The 22,291-nt window shown below is 44.5% G+C and overlaps 1 protein-coding gene across 1 annotated transcript; it reads left to right on the top strand.

Moving 5' to 3' along the window:
- Window positions 1-11,585: 11,585 nt before the first annotated feature.
- On the top strand, window positions 11,586-13,236 carry LOC117363296 (rRNA 2'-O-methyltransferase fibrillarin-like). Its single transcript, XM_033950764.1, has one exon. It carries the CDS (start codon window positions 11,690-11,692, stop codon window positions 12,626-12,628), a length of 939 nt encoding a protein of 312 aa, XP_033806655.1. The 5' UTR covers window positions 11,586-11,689; the 3' UTR covers window positions 12,629-13,236.
- The last annotated feature ends 9,055 nt before the right edge of the window (window positions 13,237-22,291 follow it).

Below are 22,291 nucleotides of genomic sequence, written 5' to 3'. Positions count from 1 at the left end.
TTATTTATCAATTTTCTATACCATTCTCCCAGGAAAGCTCAGAACGGTTTACAAGAATTTATTCAGGTACTCAAGCATAATTCCCTATCTGTCTCAGTGGGCTCACAGTCTATCTCATGTATCTGGGGCAATGGGGGAGCAGGTGGCTTGCCCAGGTTCACAAGGAACAGTGGGGGGCCTTGAAGTCTGTGCATTTCTCTGCATCTGCACAGAACAGCTAATAGTCTCATAACCACTGCTTTTAATATGCTGTTCACTGGTGTTTAATGTGTGGCTTTGCATAAGGTTAATATCTGTGTGAAACTCTTTTCTGTAATCATGCACTCCAGATGTGCTAAACTTATGGCAACATCTGCACAGTTTTGTTGCATCAGCCCTAGAGCGGAGCCTATAATCTTAGTGATGATTTAAAATTTCACTGAAATTATATGTTCTAGTTATCACCTGAAATAGGGCCACTTTGAACATTAAGAATATAAGAACATAACAATAGCCATACTGGATCAGATCACTTGTCCATCTAGCCCAGTATCCTACTTCCATCAGTGGCCAATCCAGATCACAAGTACCTGGCAAAAACCTAAATAGACAATAAATAATAATAATAATAACTTACCTCTCATTGACTTTCTAATTTTTAACATGTATTATATATATATATATATATATATTTTTATTTATTTATTTATTTATATATTTATCTGTTATGTCAATATATATTTGGTTTTCTTATATAAGTACTCCGGATATACATTGGTACTGCAGACTTAAAAATTATTGTTCAATATACCATTTTTAGTTTTATTGTGTTATTTTAAACATACACATTATATAACCATTATTTTTGCCTTTTTTTATACATTATTTTTAATGTATTGTTCCATTCATGGTTTTTGCTTTTTAAAGATTCTAATGTTTCTGTATGTCTCATATTTATATTAGTTTTTATCTGTTTTTGTTGACCTCCATTTAACTTTAGATTCCTGAGGTAGGCCTTCTGAGCTGAAACATGATTCATGTCGATTTAGTCACCATTTCTGTGGAGCAAGCACCATTGAATTGTCGACCCTGTGAGATAAAATGTATAGTATCTATCTGAATACCATCAGCACCTACTGGGTTTCAGTCTACTCCTTAAGATCAGAAGAAAAGTGTAGTTACTTACCTGTAACGTAGGTTCTCCGTGGACAGCAGAATAGTCAGCTACATATGGGTATTGTCCCAACAGCCCTACCCATTTCCCCCTGCTTCCCCCTAATCCCCAGGATGTTCCTAGCTGTGGCCGGGTCGGCCGTATGGGGAGGCGGGTGGGTTGTGTGGCTGACTATCCTGCTGTCCATGGAGAACCTATGCTACAGGTAAGTAACTACACTTTCTCCTAGGACAAGCAGGATGAGTCAGCCACATATGGGTGACTCCCTAGCCGAGGAATGTACCGACTGGACCTGCGACTTAGCGCTCTGTGCATCCCTCGCCTGGCTGTGGAGGCCGAGCCGGGCAGGGTATTCAGGCGAAGCAGGTGAAGTTGAGGAAACAAGGTTTTAGATAAAGTGCTGTGTTAACTGAGCAATAATACTCACAGAACAGTGAAACTGGTCAATGACAATCAACGAACAGTGAGAAACCAACTGGTCAACAGTGACAATTCGTACTTGCATGTGAGAATTCATACTTGCCTATTTCACATTCAGTCTAGACAGGAGTGCTGGAAGACCTACTTAACTCACAGAACAGTCAAACTGGTCAATGACAATCAATGAACAGTGAGAAACCAACTGGTCAACAGTGACAATTCGCACTTGTATGAGAGAATTCATACTTGCCTATTCCACATTCAGTCTAGACAGGAGTGCTGGAAGACCTACTTAATCAATATCTATAACACCCTACTTGATCAGTGTTTGTCAAGGCTGTGCTAGTGGTTGCTGTCCCTCCCGGGAGGGAAGAGCCACTTCCAAGACTGCTCGGCCGAATGCATTTGGAGCATGGAATGCTATGTCGAGGCAGTAGTGCTTGGTGAAGGTGTGCATGGAGGACCAAGTGGCTGCATCGCAGATGTCCCCTATTGGTGTGTGGCCAACTCACAGACAGACCGTCGGGGCTGAGACGGCGATGGGTTGATCTCTTTGCGCAGAAGGTCAAGTATTTTGAGTTCAGTTCGGTTGTAAACAGGTCGATGCTCGGTGTGCCCCAGGTGCTGACAATCTTCTTCGTCGCCGCTGGGTTAAGACACCACTCATAGGGATCCAGCTGGTGGCTGAGGCTTTCTGCCAGGTCGTTCTGCTCCCCCTGGAGGTAAGTTGCCTGGATGGGGCATTGAATGGAGTTGGTGAACTCCCACATGCGCAAGCTTCCTTGCATAGCGAGGCTGACCCTGTCCCTCCCTGCTTGTTGATATAGTGCATGGCCACCTGGTTTTCTGTTTGGGTGAGGACTGCCCTACCTGTCACCCATTGTTTGAAGGTTTCGAGGGCATTCCTTATGGCCCTGAGCTCCAGTAGGTAGATATGGAGTGAGGACGCCTGGCCGACCATATATCCCCTGTGCGAAGATGGAGAAGGTGTGTCCCCCCTCCATGTTTGGAGGCATCCATGGTGGCCACCAGCTGGTGATGTGGTAGTCTGGTTTCCCTTTCGCTAAGTTATCTCGGGCCGTTCACCAGTGAAGCGTCTTGTGTATGGGCTGGCGAATGGGTATCTGGGTGGTCAGAGGTTGGGTACACTGGTCCCAGTGACGTCTGAGGTGCCCTTTCAGGGATCTCATGTGTAATCTGGTGTGCTGGACAACAAAGACCGCAGCTGAGACACAGGAGGGAGCGTGCTGACGATGAGCTGCTGGCAGGGATGCACTGGGGCCAGGGATGTCATGGCGTCGATCTGGTAGTCCCGTAGGACGGCCTTGGTCTGTGTGGTGTTGATGACTGCCCAGATGAACGATATCCCCTGGGTGGGTATCAGGTGGGATTTCATGTAGTTGATGAGGAACCCCAGTTCTTGGAGGAGGGTTATGGTGGTTGTCGGGGCTGCCAGCTGTCGAGATAAGATAGGACGCACACCCCTTGAAGGCGAGGAGGTGCCACTGCCACGCACTTTGTGAACGCTCTTGGAGCCGTTGAGAGTCCAAGGGGTAGGACCTTGTACTGGAGGCGTCTGTCTTGGCTTTAGAAGCGACGATGCCTCCTATAGGCTGGGTGCATGGGCACGTGAGTGTATGCATCATGTAAGTCCAGGGATACTAGCCAATACTCGGGCTGTAACAGGGCCAAGACTGTACCCAGAGAGTGCATCTGGACCTTGTGTATGCACCTGTTGAGTTTGCAGAGATCCAGGAACGAGCGTTGTCCTTGTCCATGGTGACGCGGGGGTTCCTGGAGTAGAAACCCCTTGGTGATCTCCTCTGTTCGTCACTGCCTCTATTGATTCTGCCGAAGCTGCAGGAAAATTGGGTCGTCAGATGGAGGGTGCCCTGCCCATTCTGGGGGGGGGGGGTGGCGGGAGTGGAGACAAATTCGGAATCCCTGCTTGATGATGCTGAGGGCACACAGGTCGATGGTGATCCTGGGCCAAGCCTTCGCAGACAATCTGATCCTGCTGGGCCGGAGGGTGGTCAAGGTTCTGTTTTTGTCTTGGGGAGAGGGCTGCCCTTGGATGCCCCTGCCCCTCGGGCGGTGCTTGTTTGTGTAGCAGTTATGTTACTGTTGCGAGCGCTGGGGCACAGACTGCTGCCAGTGTGGACTGGCTCGGTGGTGAGCTGGAGTCCCTGTTTTATTTTATTTATTTATTTTCTCTCACTGGCCTCCTGATAAAGCCGCATCTGGAACTGAAGCGCAGCAATTCGTGCGCTCAGCATTGCGCCCTCGAAGGTCTTTTTTCCCGTGGAATCCAGGGTTTTTCAGGTCCTTCCCTGAGGGGGGGGTCGTGCTGCCCTGTTTCTCTTAAGCGCCAAGGCTACCGCAATGTCCATGTATGGCTGCTGCGGGTTGTCGAATCCCCGGGCCGGAAAGATCTGGTACTTCAGTCCCAGTCTCCTTGATGTTGGTTGCCCTGAAGAGGGAGTCAGCCAAATCTCGTCTCTGCAGTCCAGGAGGTTCTTGTGGACTGGAATCGCCACTGCCTGTGTGAAGTACTGGTACTGGTAGTTCAGGCCTTGTAGTACTCTGTCTTGGGTACTTGTTGTCCACCCACGTGGATCTTGAGAAAGGCTGTGAGTTTCTGGAGGGACTTGGGGTGAGTCCTCGTTTGTGGGTTTTCTTTTTTTTTTTTTTTTTAATAGTTAATTATTTATTTATTTTTGTGGGTGGTGACTCGGGGTGTGGCTGGAGGCTGGTGTGTTGCTTGTTGCTCCGTTGCTTGGGTGCATGGCATGCCGCTGGAACGCGCCATGTTGTTGTGCGTGGCTCCCTCTAAAGGGGGGCATTGGGGGGAGTGTTGCCCGCTGAGAGAGGAGTGGGTCAGCAGGAGGATTAACTCTTGCTGCTGGTCCCACCCCTGGTGGTTCGCAGGTTCATGTGCTACTCCACTTGACTGGTTGGGTGGCTCCATGTACCTCACCGACATTCTCTGTCCTTCTTGAGAGGGGGGGGAGAGCCTGCAGAGAGGGGGCAGGATGCACCCCTTCATCTGTGCCAGTGCTCCTGGCTGCGTTTCCCACTGTGCCTGGAGGCAGAGAAAGAGGAGTGATGATGCCTCCTGTGTGGGCTTCTCCTGCTGTACTGCCTATTGTATATTAAACTGTACAGCGCTGCATATGCCTTTCAGTGCAATAGAAATCATAAATAGTAGCAGAGTCCCTCATGCTGGCTGGAAAAGCACTCTGTGCCTAGGTATCTGAAGTGCAAACTGCTCTTTAGGCGGAGGAGTTTCAAACCCCCACCTTTGGGGAGGCGTGGTCTGACATGCCGCATCACTGATGACTTCAGCACCATGCTTTGTGAAGAGTTCCCCGGGACTGCCCTTGTTGCTGGGTAGGAAGAAAAACCTGTGTTGCAATTGGTTGCCAGCAGTTTCCATCATAGCTGGTAGCTAATGTGAAAGGCAGACTCCTCGTTCCCGACATGAGGGGGGGGGGGGGAGAGGTCTGAACTGCAGACTCTGCAGGACCTCAAGAGGGAAAGAAGCATCGAGTTTATTTTATTTTTTTAATTATTTTTTATCAGCATGTGGGGAGATTGCAGGGAGGAGGGGCAACCCCCTGCCCTGTACAAGCTGTCTACTGCTGGTGGGAGAGGTCTGCAGGTCCCCCCCAAGGGAAAGAAGCATGGGAGTTTCTTTCTCCTTAAATTCAGATTGGGAGGAGGGTGGGGCAGAGCCCTCGGGGCTGCAAAAGATTATCAGAGGTTTTCCCAAAAACAAGCAGATAGGACTTACCTTTGGGGCTGGAGGGGGAACCCCAAACGGCTCCCTGCAGAGGCTGGCTGTATGCGGCAGCATGCAGTCGGGAGGGCGAAAACCCTGATCTGCTGCCTGCAGAGGCTGGCTTTACGTGGCAGCATGCAGTGACTCCTGGAGAGATCTCTCAGTCTGGTGAGACTCCTATCAGCTGCCCTGCAGAGGCTGGCTGTACGCGGCAACATGCAGGGACTCCGGGAGATATTTCTCTACCGGGCCGAGTGCAGGTGGGGGGATTAGCTAAGCCAGGGCATCCTGGAGGCTCCTTGCCGCTGTAGCTTGTGGATCCCCCGCTGCTGCATTCTGATGAGGATGGCTGCTGGAGGAAGAATCTCGGGCCTCACTTCTCTTCATGAAGTGTCTCAGTGCCCTCTTCCTTAGCTTGCGTGCACGTGGTGACATGTGCGCACAATGCAAGCAACACGGAAACCTCGAGCGCCGGATCCAATCAGTGGGCGCACAATTCATGAGGATCCAGTGTATTCATCCTTCTCCTGCATCCCAGTCGTTTCTTTAGATGATTCAGGCATCTTCAAGGTGATGAGTAGAAAAGTTGTAATGGAGAACTGTAGAAAATCCGACCGATGGGAACGGGCGGAAACTAAAGACTGGGGATTAGGGGGAAGCAGGGGGAAATGGGTAGGGCTCGGGCATGCCCAGTGTGGCCCGGGCACTGCACGTGCTCAGAGAAAAAAAAAATCTCTCTGAGCTATTGGAGAGCTTATCCGCAAATTGGGAGCTGTTGGGATAACACCCATATGTGGCTGACTCATCCTGCTTGTCCTAGGAGAACATGTCATTTTGATATTCCAGCTTTAAGAAAAGTTCCTTTTGGGGAAACCTGTAAGGTTTGTTTGGAACCAGTTTTCTTTGAATATCAGGATGACTGCAGACACTGCAGCATTTAATTATTGAAATGTAATTTATTTGTAATATGAAGTACACTTGTGCATATTCTTTTTAGCTCAGGTGTGTTTAGGGGTAGATTTATTTCTATTGTTAAGCATGGGATATGGATATTTGTATGGCTAGTAACAATGTGGCAGCATTTGTTGTATATTTGTTTTATTGTTTCTTTTTTTTTTTTTCAATTTTATAGGTTTTTTTATGCAATTGTATTTTACTTTTAGTTGTTTTCTTTTCCGATTATGTATGTATTAGGGATGGGCATCCAGAACATTTTTGCTTTGTGTTTTCTATGACATGTAGGGGAAAAAGAGATTATGTTCTTACCTTGATAATATCTTTTCCAGTAGATAGATGTGTCATTCTGGACAAGCGGGTTATCTTCCCATGGCTGTGAGACATCTGCAGAAGGAATCTACTCTTACTCCACAAAAAGCTCTACTGCCACCTACAGTTAATTTCAAAGCATGCAAGATCTCCTCTGAGATCATAATAATAATAATAATAACTTTATTTTTCTATACCGTCATAGTCAAGCGACTTCTAGGCGGTTCACATTGAAAGAAGGCTGGACAGTCAGCGAAATAACAAGAAGCTGGAGAGATTTCTTAGCTTCTTCCCTTGATGAAGCTACACTTCTGGTTGAAAGCACCTTAACAGAAACAGGGGACCGTTTCCCATAGATAATAATGTAGGCTGACAAAATGGCCTTATAGATCCATCTGGAAATCCTGGCCTTGGAAGTGGACGCACCTCATTTAGATAAATGAGTCAGCACAAACAGATGGTCAGAGAGTCTAAATGCATTAGTGACCTCTAGATACTTTAGAAGCACTCTTCTTGCATCCAACTTCTTTATAATCTGGTCCTGTTTCTTGGAACCTGTGGACTGAAATGCTGGCAAGTGAACCCTGATTGTAATGTTCCTGGCGTGAGCAGCAACACCCAAGCTGCTGTCAGGCCAGCATTGGCTCTTCCTCTGATGTCACTTCCTAGGCATGGATCTAGAAAGTGACAATAGAGGAAGAGCTGGTGCAACAGCAGGTTGGGGGTTGCTGCTCATGCCAGCAACATTACAGAGGTATGGGGAATGGGAAGCGGCACACACGTGCAACTGTGGGGGCAGGGAAGGAGTGGGGGTGCAGAGAGGCGGGGGAGGGGCAGAGGCAGGGGGCAGAGAGGAGGACAGGTGCCCTCAGCAAGATGTGCCCGGAGCAGACCACCTCCATGCCCCCTTACTATGCTACTGCGCCGAGGTCACAGCTACCAGAAAGACCGCCTTTAGCATCAAATCCAGTAGGGACGCTTCTTCTAGTGGCTCAAAGAGCTTTGTTGAGACCCCACAGAATCACATTAAGACCCCATGAAGGGAACAGTGGTTTGAACGGTGATCTGATGTAGAAAGCACCCTTCAAAAATCTAGCTATGTCTGAATGAGTTGCCACCATAGGTCTGTGGTCCGGAGCCCTGAAACAATAGAGTCCTGCAACTTGTACCCGAAGAGAAGCCATGCTGAGTCCCTTGTCAAGGCTGGCTTGGAGAAAACCTACCACCACAGATACTGGAGCTGAAAATGGCTCTGCACACTCTTGGGTGCAACAATGCTGAAGTCTTCCATGCTTTAGCATAGGCAGAGACTGTAGTTGGCTTCTTAGACTTGAAAACAGTGGTAATAACCATTTTTGAATATCCTTTCCACTCTAGCGCTTTGCGTTCAAGAGCCATGCTGTAAGATCACAGCAATCCAGATCCTATACCGGACCCTGAGACAAGAGGTCCTAAAGCACAGAGAACCAGAGACCGGGAACCGTTTGAAAATGCATCACATCTGCATACCATGGTTTGTGGGGCCAATCTGGAGCCACCAGAATAACCTTTTCCTGATGACAGGCAATCCTTTGAATGATTCGGCCTATCATGGGCCAGGGAGGAAAGACTTACATGAGTAGGCCAAGGCCACAGCTGAACTAGAGTGTTTAGACCAGGGATGTTCAACCTTTTGGCTTCCCTGGGCCGCACTGGCCGAAAAAAGTGTTTCTGGGGCCACACAAATGCGCAAACACTGCAGCAAAACAGAGGAGGGAGCCAGCAAGATGGTAAACACCCAGGGGCAGCAGAGGAAAACACTGCATCGCCCTCAACCAGGGCCACACAAATTCCTTCACGGGGACGCAGGTTGGATACCCTTGGTTTAGACCCTCACTTCCGGGCCCGTATCGTCGAATGAAGAACCTGTCCATCTTTTTATTCTTTGCTGTCGCCATGAGGTTGAATCAAGGCCGACCCCAATACCAAACAATGGCTTGAAATACTGTCACTGACAGCGTCCACTTGCCTGGATCTAAGGCATAGGCAGTCCAAGCCTGTCTGCTGAGGAAATCGGCTTGGACATTGTCCACTCCTGCTACTTGCACTGCCAAAATTGCCTACAAATGACATTCCACCCAGTGGAAGAGGAGGCGTGCTTCCAAACACATATGGGTGCTCTTGGTGCTGCCTTGGCGATTGACATAGGCCACCACTGTAACAATGTCGAAGAAGACTGACTGCTTGGCATTCCAGAGTCTTTTGCAATTTCACCAGAGTTAGCTGAATAGCTCTCAGTTCCAGCCTGTTGACTGACTATTCCTCTGAGAGGGCAACTAATGCCCTTGAATCGATTGATGGTTGAAAAGAGCCCTTCAGCCATGGAGACTGACACCTGTCATTACAACTACCCAGGAAGTTATCTGAAGGAGCATGCCCTTGGTAAGTGACTGAGTGCAGCACCACCAATCCATGCTGGCTCGAGCTTCCAGTGTCCAGGGTAGAGACTTCTGCAGAGTCTGACTGCAGGGATCAACTTGAGAATAACATATGTTGGAGAGGTGCCAGAATGATGCTAGGTTGTATAGTGAGAGGCGTGACCAGTAGAAGAAAGAAGGTGTTGATGCCCCTGTACAGGTTGATGGTGAGGCCCCACTTGGAGTATTGTGTACAATTTTGGAGACCGTATCTGGCAAAGGACATAAAAAGACTTGAAGCGATCCAGAGGAAGGCAACGAAAATGGTAGGAGGTTTGTACCAGACGACATATGAGGAGAGACTGGAAGCCCTGAATATGTATATCCTAGAGGAAAGAAGGAACAGGGAGATATGATTCAGACATTCAAATGCTTCAAGGGTATTAACGTAGAACAAAATCTATTCCAGAGAAAGGAAAATGGTAAAATCAGAGGGAATAATTTGAGGTTGAGGGGTGGTAGATTCAAGAGTAATGTTAGGAAATTCTTCTTTACATAGAGGGTGGTGGATGTGTGGAATGCGCTCCTGAGGGAGGTGGTGAAGAAAACGGTGACAGAGTTCAAACAAGCGTGGGATGAACACAGAGGATCTCTAATCAGAAAATAATGGGTATACATTGAAAGAACTAAGGCCAGTACTGGGCAAGCTTGCACGGCCTCTGTCCCTTATATGGACATTCAGTTGAGGACAGACTATGGAAGGTTTCTATGGCTGGGATGGTTAAGATGGGCTGGAGTGAGCTTTGATGGAGACTCCAGTAGATGGAACCTAAACACACTACTGAACATGTATGGTTGGGCAGACTGGATTGACAGAACAAACTGTCTCTATGCGAAAGCACGGAACTTTGAGTGCTGCATTTATGTGACTAAGGTCCAGATTAGGTCTCCTAGAGCTTGAAGTGATCTTTTGAATTTTTGACACTGGATTGCTTGGAAGGGTGGGAGGGGGTGGGTGATTGGAGGAGAGGTGGATTCTTGGTTTGCTATTATTGAAATCTTTGAGTCTCCGTGAAGAAACCACATGGTAGACTTTCTTGTCTGTTTGGTCTTGTACGTTGAGTATTGTTGTGCTAGTTGTAAGATTTACTGCACTGTAAAAATTTTCAAAATAAAAAAGATTATTAAAAGTTACAGCATTTAGATAGCATTCTCCGGTTTGGGTGAGTTCCAGTGAGTTGTGGCCAAACAAAGGTATGAATAGTTAGTATTTGATATTATGTTTTTTAGTAAGGTGATTGATTGATATTCATTGAAATTATTAATGTCAGGGGGTTTTAATGGGGACAAATTATCTGTTTTAGCGTCCTCTCCTGAAGAAGCAACGGTGGGCGAAACTCGAGTCGGGGGGTCGGCTTTAACAAGACTGCAGCTTCACGTACATTCAGGAAGCACTAACATTTATGTTTGATGTCTTGATGTCATTAGAGTGGTTGCTGAGCCAGCCGAATATAGCCAAGCATTGCAGATAAGTGAAATAAGATCATATTCTTACATTGATAGTTCATATACAATAACATGGCATTTTGGGACAGTGAAACGATATGATGGTCCCAAAAGCAACCAATGTGGTGTTAATTCTTCCGTTCTTTTTGGTTGAGGGTCTGAGCACTTTATTTAATTATTTCAAATATTTTTGAATTATTGAGAACTCTGATTATATTTGATTGATATTACCAAATGAAACCTTGTCCATTTTTGTTCGCCAGTGACAGGAAATGACTGCTCATCCCCAGTATGTATAATATGTAATCCACCTCGGTTTGGGGGGAATATAAATTTATAAGCCATGACTATAACTATAACTAGATGCTGGCATTTAAACCTGTGTAAGACCTCCCACCTTTAAATAGCACATTTTTGGCTACTTGTGCCAGTCTTCTATAAAGAAAAGTAAACACCTACGGAATAAGTTTGAAATAGGTATCATTCATAACTAGCTCCTTAAATAGGTGCCCTGTTACAGAATTACTCGTGCGTAGATACAGTGGTGCTGCATTTTTAAATCTGTTTTTGTCAAATGGAAGCTTGGTAACCAGGCAAGCCTTTCTAAGTTTTCGCCACTTCTAGTCAGCACTTATTTGCATCTACGGGCTTTCAGACACTTCCCTGAGGGTCTAGACTACATAAATTAATTCATGAATTATAGACCGAGATTGCTATTTATAGGCACTTTTTATAAAGTGTTCTACCTAGGACTGAGCGTCACAAAGAGTCCGGGGGTCTGGGCTTCTTAAAGAAACAGTTTTAAAAACACATTTTCTCATCTAATAACGTCTTAGGAAATCAAGCAGTTTGAAATTGGGAACCTTCAGCAATACAGGACAGGCTGCACCGCACAATAAACAAGCAGTCTGAGAATTAAGTGCAGCTAGCTGCCTGCCGTGGAATCCAATTAAAATGTCTGCTGGCCTGCGCCACAGACTCATGGGTTATTCCTCTGATCCAATGAGATTCTCAATAGTGAAAACGGAGTCCAATCAGCATAGGGAGGAAATGATTAAAAAAAAAAAAAAAAAAATAGCCCTAAAGATCCGTCTTAGTGGAGTTCACGTGTGTTCTTTGCTGAGTTTTAGTTTTCTTCCCACGTGGGGATTAGCTGGATCTTGTATCATGCGACCAGGCTTCAGTTTTCGTGGAGGCCGAAGTGGTTCTGGCGACCGTGGTGGTGGTAGAGGAAGAGGCCGTGGCGGGTTTGGGGACCGTGGAGGCCGAGGAGGATTCCGAGGCGGTAGAGGAGGCGTTTTTAGGTCTCCTGAAGGTGGATTTCGGCGTGGAGGACCTGCCCGTGGAGGAAGAGGGGGCCGTGGAGGAAGAGGAGGATTTAGAGGAGGAAGGAAAGTGACTGTGGAGCCTCACAGACATGAAGGAGTTTTTATTTGCCGGGGAAAAGAAGATGCCTTGGTAACAAAAAATCTGGTTCCTGGGGAGTCTGTATATGGAGAGAAAAGAATTTCTGTGGAGGAGGGAGAAAACAAAATTGAGTACAGAGCATGGAATCCCTTCCGTTCAAAGCTTGCTGCTGCAATTCTGGGAGGAGTGGATCAAATTCATATGAAACCAGGTACCAAAGTACTGTATTTAGGAGCGGCATCTGGCACCACTGTATCGCATGTCTCTGACTTAGTTGGGCCGGAAGGATTGGTGTATGCTGTGGAGTTCTCACACAGGTCTGGCCGAGATCTCATCAATGTGGCCAAGAAACGCACCAATATAATTCCCGTGATTGAGGATGCTCGCCACCCTCATAAATATCGCATGCTAGTAGGCATGGTAGATGTCATATTTGCTGATGTTGCCCAGCCAGACCAGACTAGAATTGTAGCTTTGAATGCACATAATTTCCTGAAGAATGGTGGACATTTTGTTATATCTATTAAGGCCAACTGTATAGATTCTACTGCTGCTCCTGAGGCTGTCTTTGCTTCAGAAGTGAAGAAAATGCAGCAAGAAAACATGAAACCACAGGAGCAACTGACACTGGAACCTTATGAGAGAGACCATGCTGTAGTGGTTGGAATATACAGACCTCCTCCTAAACAGAAGAAATAAGTGGACATGCTTTTCCTTAAGGACTACATAGTCTGCTAGTTACAATGAGTTTTGTTCAGTCTATAACAGCCTGTCTACTTAAATGAATCATATCTGGGATGGCTGCATCCAGGGATTATTATACAGTTTTTCTCGTTGGAAAGATTTCAGACTATATCCATGATTGTACCCAATATTTTGAGATCTTATTACTCTTTATTTTGTAAATGCAATTATGTTTAAACATGTAAAGAAAAAAAAACCATTTGTATGTAGTTACATTGGTTAAGCATTATCACAATTTACCTAATTGGGGGCCTGATCTGTATAAATAAAAATATTTGTATGTTTTAACATTATTAAAAAAGGCCTGTGGCATTCTGGACACAGTACCAGTATTATTGCTGACATCTAGTTGACAGAAGAGAGAATTGCTAACTCTCCATGCTGCTAGTGTCCCTGAAGCTGAGAGGCCTTTGCTGCATATTGTTTTTGTTATTACTCTTTATTTTGTAAATGCAATTATGTTTAAACATGTAAAGAAAAAACCTTTGTATGTTAAGCATTATCACAATTTACCTAATTGGGGCCTGATCTTTATAAATAAAAATTTTTGTATGTTTTAACATTTTTAAAAAATGCCTGTGGCATTCTGGACACATTACCAGTATTATTGCTGACTTCTAGTGGACAGAAGAGAGAATTGCTAACTGTCCATGCTGCTAGTGTACCTGAAGCTGAGAGGCCTTTGCTGCATATTGTTTTTGTTATTAGTCTGTTTCATAGTTTTGTTTTGGGGTTTTTTATCAGAATTTCCATCAAAATAGGAAAGGAATAAAGCACAATAAAGACAAAATATTAATATTATTATAATCAATTTATCTCTTACCAGCCCACATCAAGAGAAGTAAAGGAAATCCTTTTCCAAAACCACATTTAAATAAGAAGGTAGGATAATCTATCCATGAAATAGTGCATATTTCCCATTAGCTCCTAATTCCAACAGTTAGTCATTTTCCGCTTAAGAAAGTATGATGCAATTTCTGGTTACCTACATCAACTACATTGGCTTTACCATAGCACTAAGAATCTACTTCAAAACATCCTTTACCAGATATGCCATTCAAACTCAGCTGAAGCAATAACTCAAATCTTCTCTGATCTCCAATTCATGTCTGCCAGACTCTTTGACACCTCCAAGATAATTCTCCCCTTACCAAAAGGAGTCAGATACAAACGCATATTCAAGTCACTGTTCATCTATGTCTCAATAACGAACTAGAACAGCCTTCCTCCAGATATGAGATCTGACCCTAATTACATGAGTTTTAGAAGAAAGCTGAAAACATTTCTCTACAAAAAACACCTAGCAGCAGGATGACCCTAATAGACTTCTCAGAATTATCCAAATTTTGCTTTCAGCAATCAACATTTCAACTATCCAGCATGATTTACTTGCTCACTTTTGTTTTATGACTGTAGATTCCTGTAATGTAATCTCTGTAAGCTCCCATCACATGTTCAGCTGTTCCCTCATATGCTGTTTTTTCAATTTGTAATCTGTTGCCACTACTTCTTCTGTACAGCACCCTTGTTTGAATGGACTCATGTGCAATTGTAAATCATCTTGAATCCTTATAGACATAGAGCTATCCACAAATCTTAGACTAAATTCTTCCATTAGTGCATGGGCATTGGCAAAACAAAAAATTTGAGAACACTTAGACCAGGGGTGTCAAAGTCCCTCCTCGAGGGCCGCAGTTCAGTCGGGTTTTCAGGATTTCCACAATGAATACGCATGAGATCTATTAGCATAAAATGAAAGCAATGCATGCAAATAGATGTCAAGCATATTCATTGGGGAAATCCTGAAAACCCAACTGGATTGTGGCCCTCGAGGAGGGACTTTGACACCCCTGACTTTGGCCCTTTTTCTAAATATGGCATTTGCTGGTAGGTGCCTAGATCGGCATGCCTACTAAGGCGCCTAACTTAATTTTTTAAAAATTGGCATGGTAATTGAAAGCGCCATTAAAAACATTAAAAATTATTTAACTAATTAATTTTTGGATAGGCAGCTACTGTGAGGCGCCTATCCAATAAGTGGGCATGGTTAGGAGTAGAGTTTGGGCTATAGAGCTGCACGGGGATCCCGCAGGTTCCCCCTTTGGGTCCTGGGGATCCCGTGGGGATGCCTCCTAGGGTCGCAGGGATCCCGTGGGGACGCCCCCTAGGATCGTGGGATTCCGGCGGGGTTGGATGCACTCGAGCCGCGAGGCTCGTCTTCTTTTCCCTACCTGTCCTGCCGCAGCACACAGCCGACCGGAAATCTTCCACGATGTCAGTGCTGACGTCGGAGGGAGGGTTTAAGCAAAGCCCTCCGACATCAGCGCTGACATCGGGAAGACTTCTGGTCAGCTGTGTGCTGCGGCAGGGCAGGTAGGAAAAATTCAAGGGGGGGGCAGTCTGCCCAGGGGCAGCTTTAGGGGGGGTGCAGAGCCGGCTAGATCCCCTTACCTTCGTGGCGCTTTCCCCCGACCGACCGACCGACAACAGGCCCGGTCCGACAAACCTCTAAATTACCTTCTTACAGCAGCTGGATTCAGGGCAGGGAGGTTTGTCGGACCGGGCCTGTTCTGTTGTCGGTCGGGCGGGGAAGCGCTACGAAGGTAAGGGGCAGGGAGGGAGAAAGGGAGGAAAGGTGGAGTGGAGAGGAAAAGACACTTAAGGGAAATGGGTAAAACTGAGGGGGGAGAAGGACGCTGAAAGCACATGGGGAAGACAGAGGGAGGAGAAGGATGCTGACAGGACATGGGGAAGATGGGGGGGAGGACGCTGAAAGGAAGTGGGGAAGAGAGAGTGGAGCGAAGATGCTGGCAGGGAAAAAGACAGAGATGCTAGACTATGGGGGGAGCGGAGGGAAGAAGATGGGTGCCAGACCAATTTGGAAGGGGGGAGAGGCACAGTAACAGAGCAAATGGAAGACACAGAGAGAAGAGAGATAGTGGATGGAAGGAATTGAATGAGAACATGAGGAAAGCAGAAACCAGGCAACAAAGGTAGGAAAAAAATTCTATTTCTTTTTTTTTTGCTTCAGGATAAAGTAGTATATTAGTTGTGTTGATAAAAATTTATAAACATTAGAGGCTCTGGTAGAAACCCATTTACAAAGTATGTATTCTTCCCAATTAATATTTCCAAATTAATAAAGTCTCTTTGCTTATTTGTAAATGGGTTTCTACCAGAGCCTTTAATTCAGTAGCATAATTAAATGAAATAACTATTTCTGAAGTTTATAGGGACGGGCGGGGATTCCTCGGGGAGTGGGTGGGGATGGAGGGATTCCTCACGGGGACGGGTTGGACTTTGACAGGGTGGGATTTCTGTCCCCGTGCTACTCTCTAGTTTGGGTGTGGACTGCCTTAGCACTGGTGGGCGTCAATGTTAGGTGCTGGTAAATTAAGCCAACAAAACCCTGGCCTAATATAGCACTAACATCAAGAAACCCTGGCCTAATATACCAGTATCTAATATGATGCCTAATATGCCTGTACTGAAATTACCCAATGCTGATTGCTAGCAATGCTAGGCTGACAATTATATGATAAAAAAATTAACACAAAAATTATATGTTAAAAATAGTTAATTACTCTGAGGTTTTTGAGTCAATGATAGATACCGGAACCCCATATTGATGCGAACATATATTATCCCTGGTGGGTGGTTCGTGGGGTTACTGAGACTCTTTTTCCTCTGGTCTAATTGCCTATCTTTGATTTACACAAGAGTGTTTGGGTTAGGTTATTAGCTATACATTATCTCTTGTGGGTTATTGGCTGAAATTACATCATACATTCCATTCTTTTAGAGAATTCTGCCCCCCCCATAAATAAATAGAAATTCTGAGCACAATATTTTAAAATTCTAGACTTTATTTCTTCATATAAAACAATATAATTGACTGTTTAAGTAATAATTTATAATTCAATACAAGAAAATTATTACTCAGCTTTTTTAAATTTTTTGTGCAGTTTTCTCCAGTCATAAGGCTTGCCCCCTCCCCACCATATCACTGTTGATCTCACCCAGGCTCAAAACTCTCATCCCTTCAGCTCTCTGCTATCCCCACCCCCCTCCTCATCTTGAAGCCTTCGTCACCCTTCTCCAAGGTTACTTAATAACCACAAATTTCCTTCCAGGCTCAAAACCCCTTCAACATTTAAGTCTTTTCTCCCCACTCCCCTAGTTTTCTCTTTCTGTACTATACCCCAAGATTAACCCCTCCTCCCCAACTAAATTCCCAACTTTTCTCATCTTCCCTCCCAAGCTCCCCCAGACTTTCCCTGCTTTTTGGTCCATACAGACCAACATGACTGCCACAATCTCCTCTTTCTTTTGGACCAACACTGCTCCTTGTCGCTCATGCTGCTGACCCCAATACTCCTTTTTGCTTTTTTTTTTCTAGCCATCACTTTCTCCTAGTCCCTACACCAGTCTGGAGAGCAAATCTGGGTTTCTGTGTGGGAGGGGAATTTTGTGCAAATTCTGCATTATGTAGGAATTCCCCCCCAAATAACCCTAGTGACAATGGCCGAATCACACTTACTAGTCTGCTGTTATGTCTATTATGTGGGGGAATCCATATCTTAAAAAAATTAAGATGTACATTTTCTCCCCTATTGAAATGTCTGCCACAGTTAACAGCAAATAAGAGATGAATTTAAACACAAAGATAATTTCAAGATATGATTTTTGAATTCAAAATAAAGATACTTTTAGTGGCCAAACCTTGTGCAAAAATTACACAGAGAATGGTACACTGCCATCTTTTGCAGGCTCTGTGCCTCTAAGTTTACAATGATGTCTCAGAAACATAATTAACTCAGAAAAAAACAAACCAATCTTGATAATGCACCTAGTTAAAATTTATTATCATCATAACAAAAACAAAAAAAACTACTATATACAATTGAAATAGAAAATAATAAGACAGCCATAAATGGAATGATATCATACAAAATGAGTTAGAAGACACCTTGGGAATGCTGTATTCCTGACAAATTAAAGGTTGTAGGAATCCAGCCATAGAAAATTCAGCTCCATCTTAAACATATGAGATCCAATGATCAGAAAATCATTGGGTTTATCTGAATTTCAATTTCTTTTTGTTTCAGAATCACACTAATAGGAAATGAAGCAGATTTTACGTTTATCAACTGTTCTCTGAAAACAGCAATTCACCAGTTACACAAGGCCCGTATGACCACACGCGGCAATGAACACATGGAATCTTTCAGAGATTTCTGCAAAGGCAAAAAGGCATTTCTCTTCTATATCTAAAAGCACTTGTGCTGCCATAGCCCTGCAGTTTCCCTCCATTCCAATCATTATGTTTCAACTTAGGAGATAACTCCTCCCAGGGGTACTTGGATGGGTCTGTGATTTACCTTCAAATAACATCTGCTGTAGGCAGGAAGTAACTATGCTTTTCCCAAAGAGAAGACAACAAGCAAGTTTATACCAAAGGGTTCATTTTCAAAGCACTTAAACACACAAAGTACCACAGAATCCTATGGTACTTTGTGTCTAAATGTTCTCAAAATGAGCCCCTAAGTCAGCTAAGGACTGTCTTCAATAACCAGAAGTTGGAAAGTATACACTTACATTGTGATATGTCAGGTTTCTGCTTCCTCCATTTGCCAACTCACGCATGTCTGGTCAGAGACCGGGTAGGAAAAAGACATTGTAAAGTATGCTACATTAGGATGATAGGGGATGTCTCTATTTTTATGCATAGATGCAAACAGGCAGATGGATAGAACCTTCCCAATGGGCACTATCACTTGGGCAAAATGAGCTTAAAACAGGACAAAAACAAAAATATTGCATCTATGAGTGAAACAAAATTGGAGGGGGAGTGCCTTTTATTTTTCACACTTTGGAGGATTAGTGGTCTTGTTTCAGATAACTAATTTGAGGCCTTATCGGAAGGAGAGAGGGGTTAGAGCTGCTCCCTCACTACCCTGAGAACATAATAGCCTTACTAGGTCAGACCAATGGTCCATCAAGCCCAGTAGCCCGTTCTCACGGTGGCCAATCCAGATCACTAGTACTTGGCCAAACCCAAAGAGTAGCGAACAGAATGCTAGGAATGATAAAGAAGGGGATCACAAACAGATCGGAGGTTATCATGCCGCTGTACCGAGCCATGGTGCACCCTCACCTGGAGTACTGCGTTCAGCACTGGTCGTTGTACATGAAGAAGGACATGGTACTACTCGAAAGGGTCCAGAGAAGAGCGACTAAGATGGTTAAGGGGCTAGAGGAGTTGCTGTACAGTGAAAGATTAGAGAAACTGGGCCTTTTCTCCCTCAAACAGAGGAGATTGAGAGGGGACATGATCGAAACATTCAAGGTGCTGAAGGGAATAGACTTAGTAGATAAGGACAGATTGTTTACCCTCTCCAAGGTAGAGAGAATCAGAGGGCACTCTCTAAAATTAAAAGGGGATAGATTCCGTACGAAAGTAAGGAAGTTCTTCACCCAGAAATTGGTAGAAAACTGGAACACTCTTCTGGAGTCTGTCATAGGGGAAAACACCCTCCAGGGATTCAAGACAAAGTTAGACAAGTTCATAATGAACAAGGATGTACGCTGGTAGGACTAGTCTCAGTTAGGGTGCTGGTCTTTGACCAGAGGGCTGCTGCGTGAGCGGACTGCTGGGCATGATGGACCACTGGTCTGACCCAGCAGCAATTCTTATGTTCATGCTACCTATTCAGGGCAAGCAGTGGCTTCCCCCATGTCTTTCTCAATAACAGACTATGGACTTTTCTTCCAGGAAATTGTCCAAACCCTTCTTAAAACCAGCTACACTATCCGCTCTTACAAGTTTGATCCCAGCCTGCTCCTTCTGACTCTGGGCAAGTCACTTAACTCTTCATTGCCCCAGGTACTACAGTTTCCCACACTTGGCAGAACACAGAATAGAAGATGGCCCAGGAATGGAAACCAGGACTTACGTAAATCAGCGTGCAGCACTGCCACTGAAATAGCATGGTAATGAACTTCTGGTCCCTTAAAAGCAGAATGTGAAATCACTGGCCTGCATTTTGGAACATGGTGAGGAAAACAAATGAAGCAAATCATAGAAATTGACGGCAGAAATGTTTGCTTTTGACAGGAGATAGTCTGAAAAGAAAACAAATTTGGCAGGGTGTCCTCCTGGTGATGGCTTATTGATGGAAACCGAAGTTTCAAGTTTAATAAAAATTTGATTGCAAAATCGTAATTCAGTATGATTTACAAATAATAATAAAATTGGGGTGAAAAGAAAAACACATAATCAAACCAGGCGGTTAAAACAACTTTAGACCAACCAAACACAGAAGGTTAAAAAATAAAGGGTTAAATACAATTTATAAACAAATAAAAAGGGCAGGGTGATGAAACAATAGGATGGGGAAAAGGTTACTGGTCAATTTTCACCTATTAGCATTACTAGTACTCTAACACGCATCCTGAATATATAAAATTCGCATAACTCAGTTAAAAGCGTCCTTAAAAAGCCTGCTTTTCAGGAGACTTTTAAACTTACTAAGACTGGCTCAATATTGTTGAAGAAAATAAAAGTTAAGCCAAGCAACCTAACAAGAATAAAACTAAGTGAGGAGGGGAGCAGAGAAGACAGCAGAAAATCTAGGGAGAGAATTTTCTACAGAGCTACAGCACAAGGAAGACTTATCCAATCATTTGGAGCTGTGGCAGTACTATAAGTATCACAAATGCTTTAGCCTTTCCAGAAAGCTCTTAAAGATTCACTTCATTTGTCACAGAGTATGATCATGCAACCACTTGTGTGATTTAGGGAATCTGCTTATCTTCCATGAAAAACAGCATTACTAGCAGTATTTCAAAGCACTCACGACACACAAAAAAAAATGTTTTTAAGTTATGGTGCATAATTATGATATCATCACCTTCAAATACAAAATACTCCAACAAAATGGCTTCTTGAGCTCCTGGCAGAGGATGGAAGGTATTTCAGATAAAGTTCTCTTACATGTGGCGCAAGAGCAGCGTTTGTTGGTAGATCTTAATCTCATATCAAATGCAACAGAATAAGTTATCTGGGTGTTTATTCTTCATACTGACACCCAAAAAATGTAGATGGACTGAAGTAGCAGCTGATTTCACTCCTTGGTTTCAGAAGCAGAAGAGCCATTAATGGTGAAATTTTAGGTAATGAAGTGGTTAAAACATGGAACCAACTCATCTGGCTTCAGCTTTAAGTCCATATCACAAGCGTATTCAAGGCTTTGGAGATCAATAATGCTGTATCATGCGACAAATTCTGTGTCTGGGCCATTCAGAGGAGAATAAATTAATTTAATTGATAAAATACAGAAAGCTTAGCTTTTAGAGAGGGTGCGTAACTCCACACTTTTGCTATCAACCTCAACTCCCCAATCATCAGCGCAGCAGTTTCTTCCATGAAGGTCACCTACTGATGAGATGAATATCACAATAACAAAAAGAATACAGGCATGTTTAAGCTGTTTGAAAAGAAACTGACCCCATAGAGAATGACACGATGACAGAATTTGTCACCGGCCCTGCGGATAACTGCGGGAAACCATCCCCATCTCATTTTTTAGGGAGAGAGAGGGAAGAATCAGAGTATGAATGGGCACAACCATTGACCCTCAAGCCTTGCATTGAAGAATGCTGGTGTAGAAGGCCTCAGGTTGAGACAGACACTAAAGAATGGCACAGGATGGTGTCCCGTGGTTATCCGCAGGGACGTTGACAAATTCTATCACTGTGTCATTCTCTAGGGTATATGCTTCTGTTTTAAAGCAATGTAAAAGAGAACAGAGAGTTTATAATAACTCCCTTCAGGTGTACAGCAGCCTTCCAATTTTGGGGACACCCAGGATGGACTGGGGGATCAACACATTCTCCTCCTCTGCCATGCTCTAAAGATACCTTTGCAGAGAGGAGATGCCAAAGCCCCGCCAGCCAGTCTCTAGCTGCTCCATTCCTCTTGGTACTGCTTAACACAGAAATCACCGGAATGCCTCCAGCCACAGGCGAGACTTCTGAAGCATGCTCAGTTTGCAAACTGAGCATGTGCAAGAAATCCCAGTGGTAGCTGGAGGCATGCTGCCAACTAACATGTTAAAGAAGCAGTGCCAGGTGGAAAAAGAGCGGCTTGGGAAGTGGCTGGCGGGCTTCGGCATCCCCACCAGCCTTTTGAAGAGAGTCCTGCAGTTCTGGAGGGCCCCCCTTCCTCCGAGTCCAAAGTGGGGTTAGGGCCAGGCCCCCAAGGTGTCCCCCCCACCCCCGTGGCTCTGCCACTGACTCCCATACTAGTCCAGCAGTTTTAAAAAGGGAAGAACGTGCAGCTAAAGAAAGCCACAGCTGCCTACAAAGTGAGGGAAACTGTTCATATTTCACTATTTAGAATGGATTTTTGGCATCTACAAACCATTCCATTCATATTCTAATCAAGTAAACGATTAAAGTCATATACTGAACTGTACAAGCACCATCCTAAAATATGAGCAAGAGTGGGAGTGGAAGGTATAAAAGGCATCTAATTTGGGAATTTGGGTATAAAATATTTAAACTCTCAGGCTCTATTGTTTATTAATGTCGCATTTTATTTTGCAACACTAAAGG

Source organism: Geotrypetes seraphini, chromosome 7 (assembly GCF_902459505.1).
Source record: "Geotrypetes seraphini chromosome 7, aGeoSer1.1, whole genome shotgun sequence".
NCBI lineage: Eukaryota > Metazoa > Chordata > Amphibia > Gymnophiona > Dermophiidae > Geotrypetes > Geotrypetes seraphini.
The sequence above is the reverse complement of the archived record's forward strand: the minus strand, read 5'-3'. Positions and strand labels throughout refer to the sequence as shown.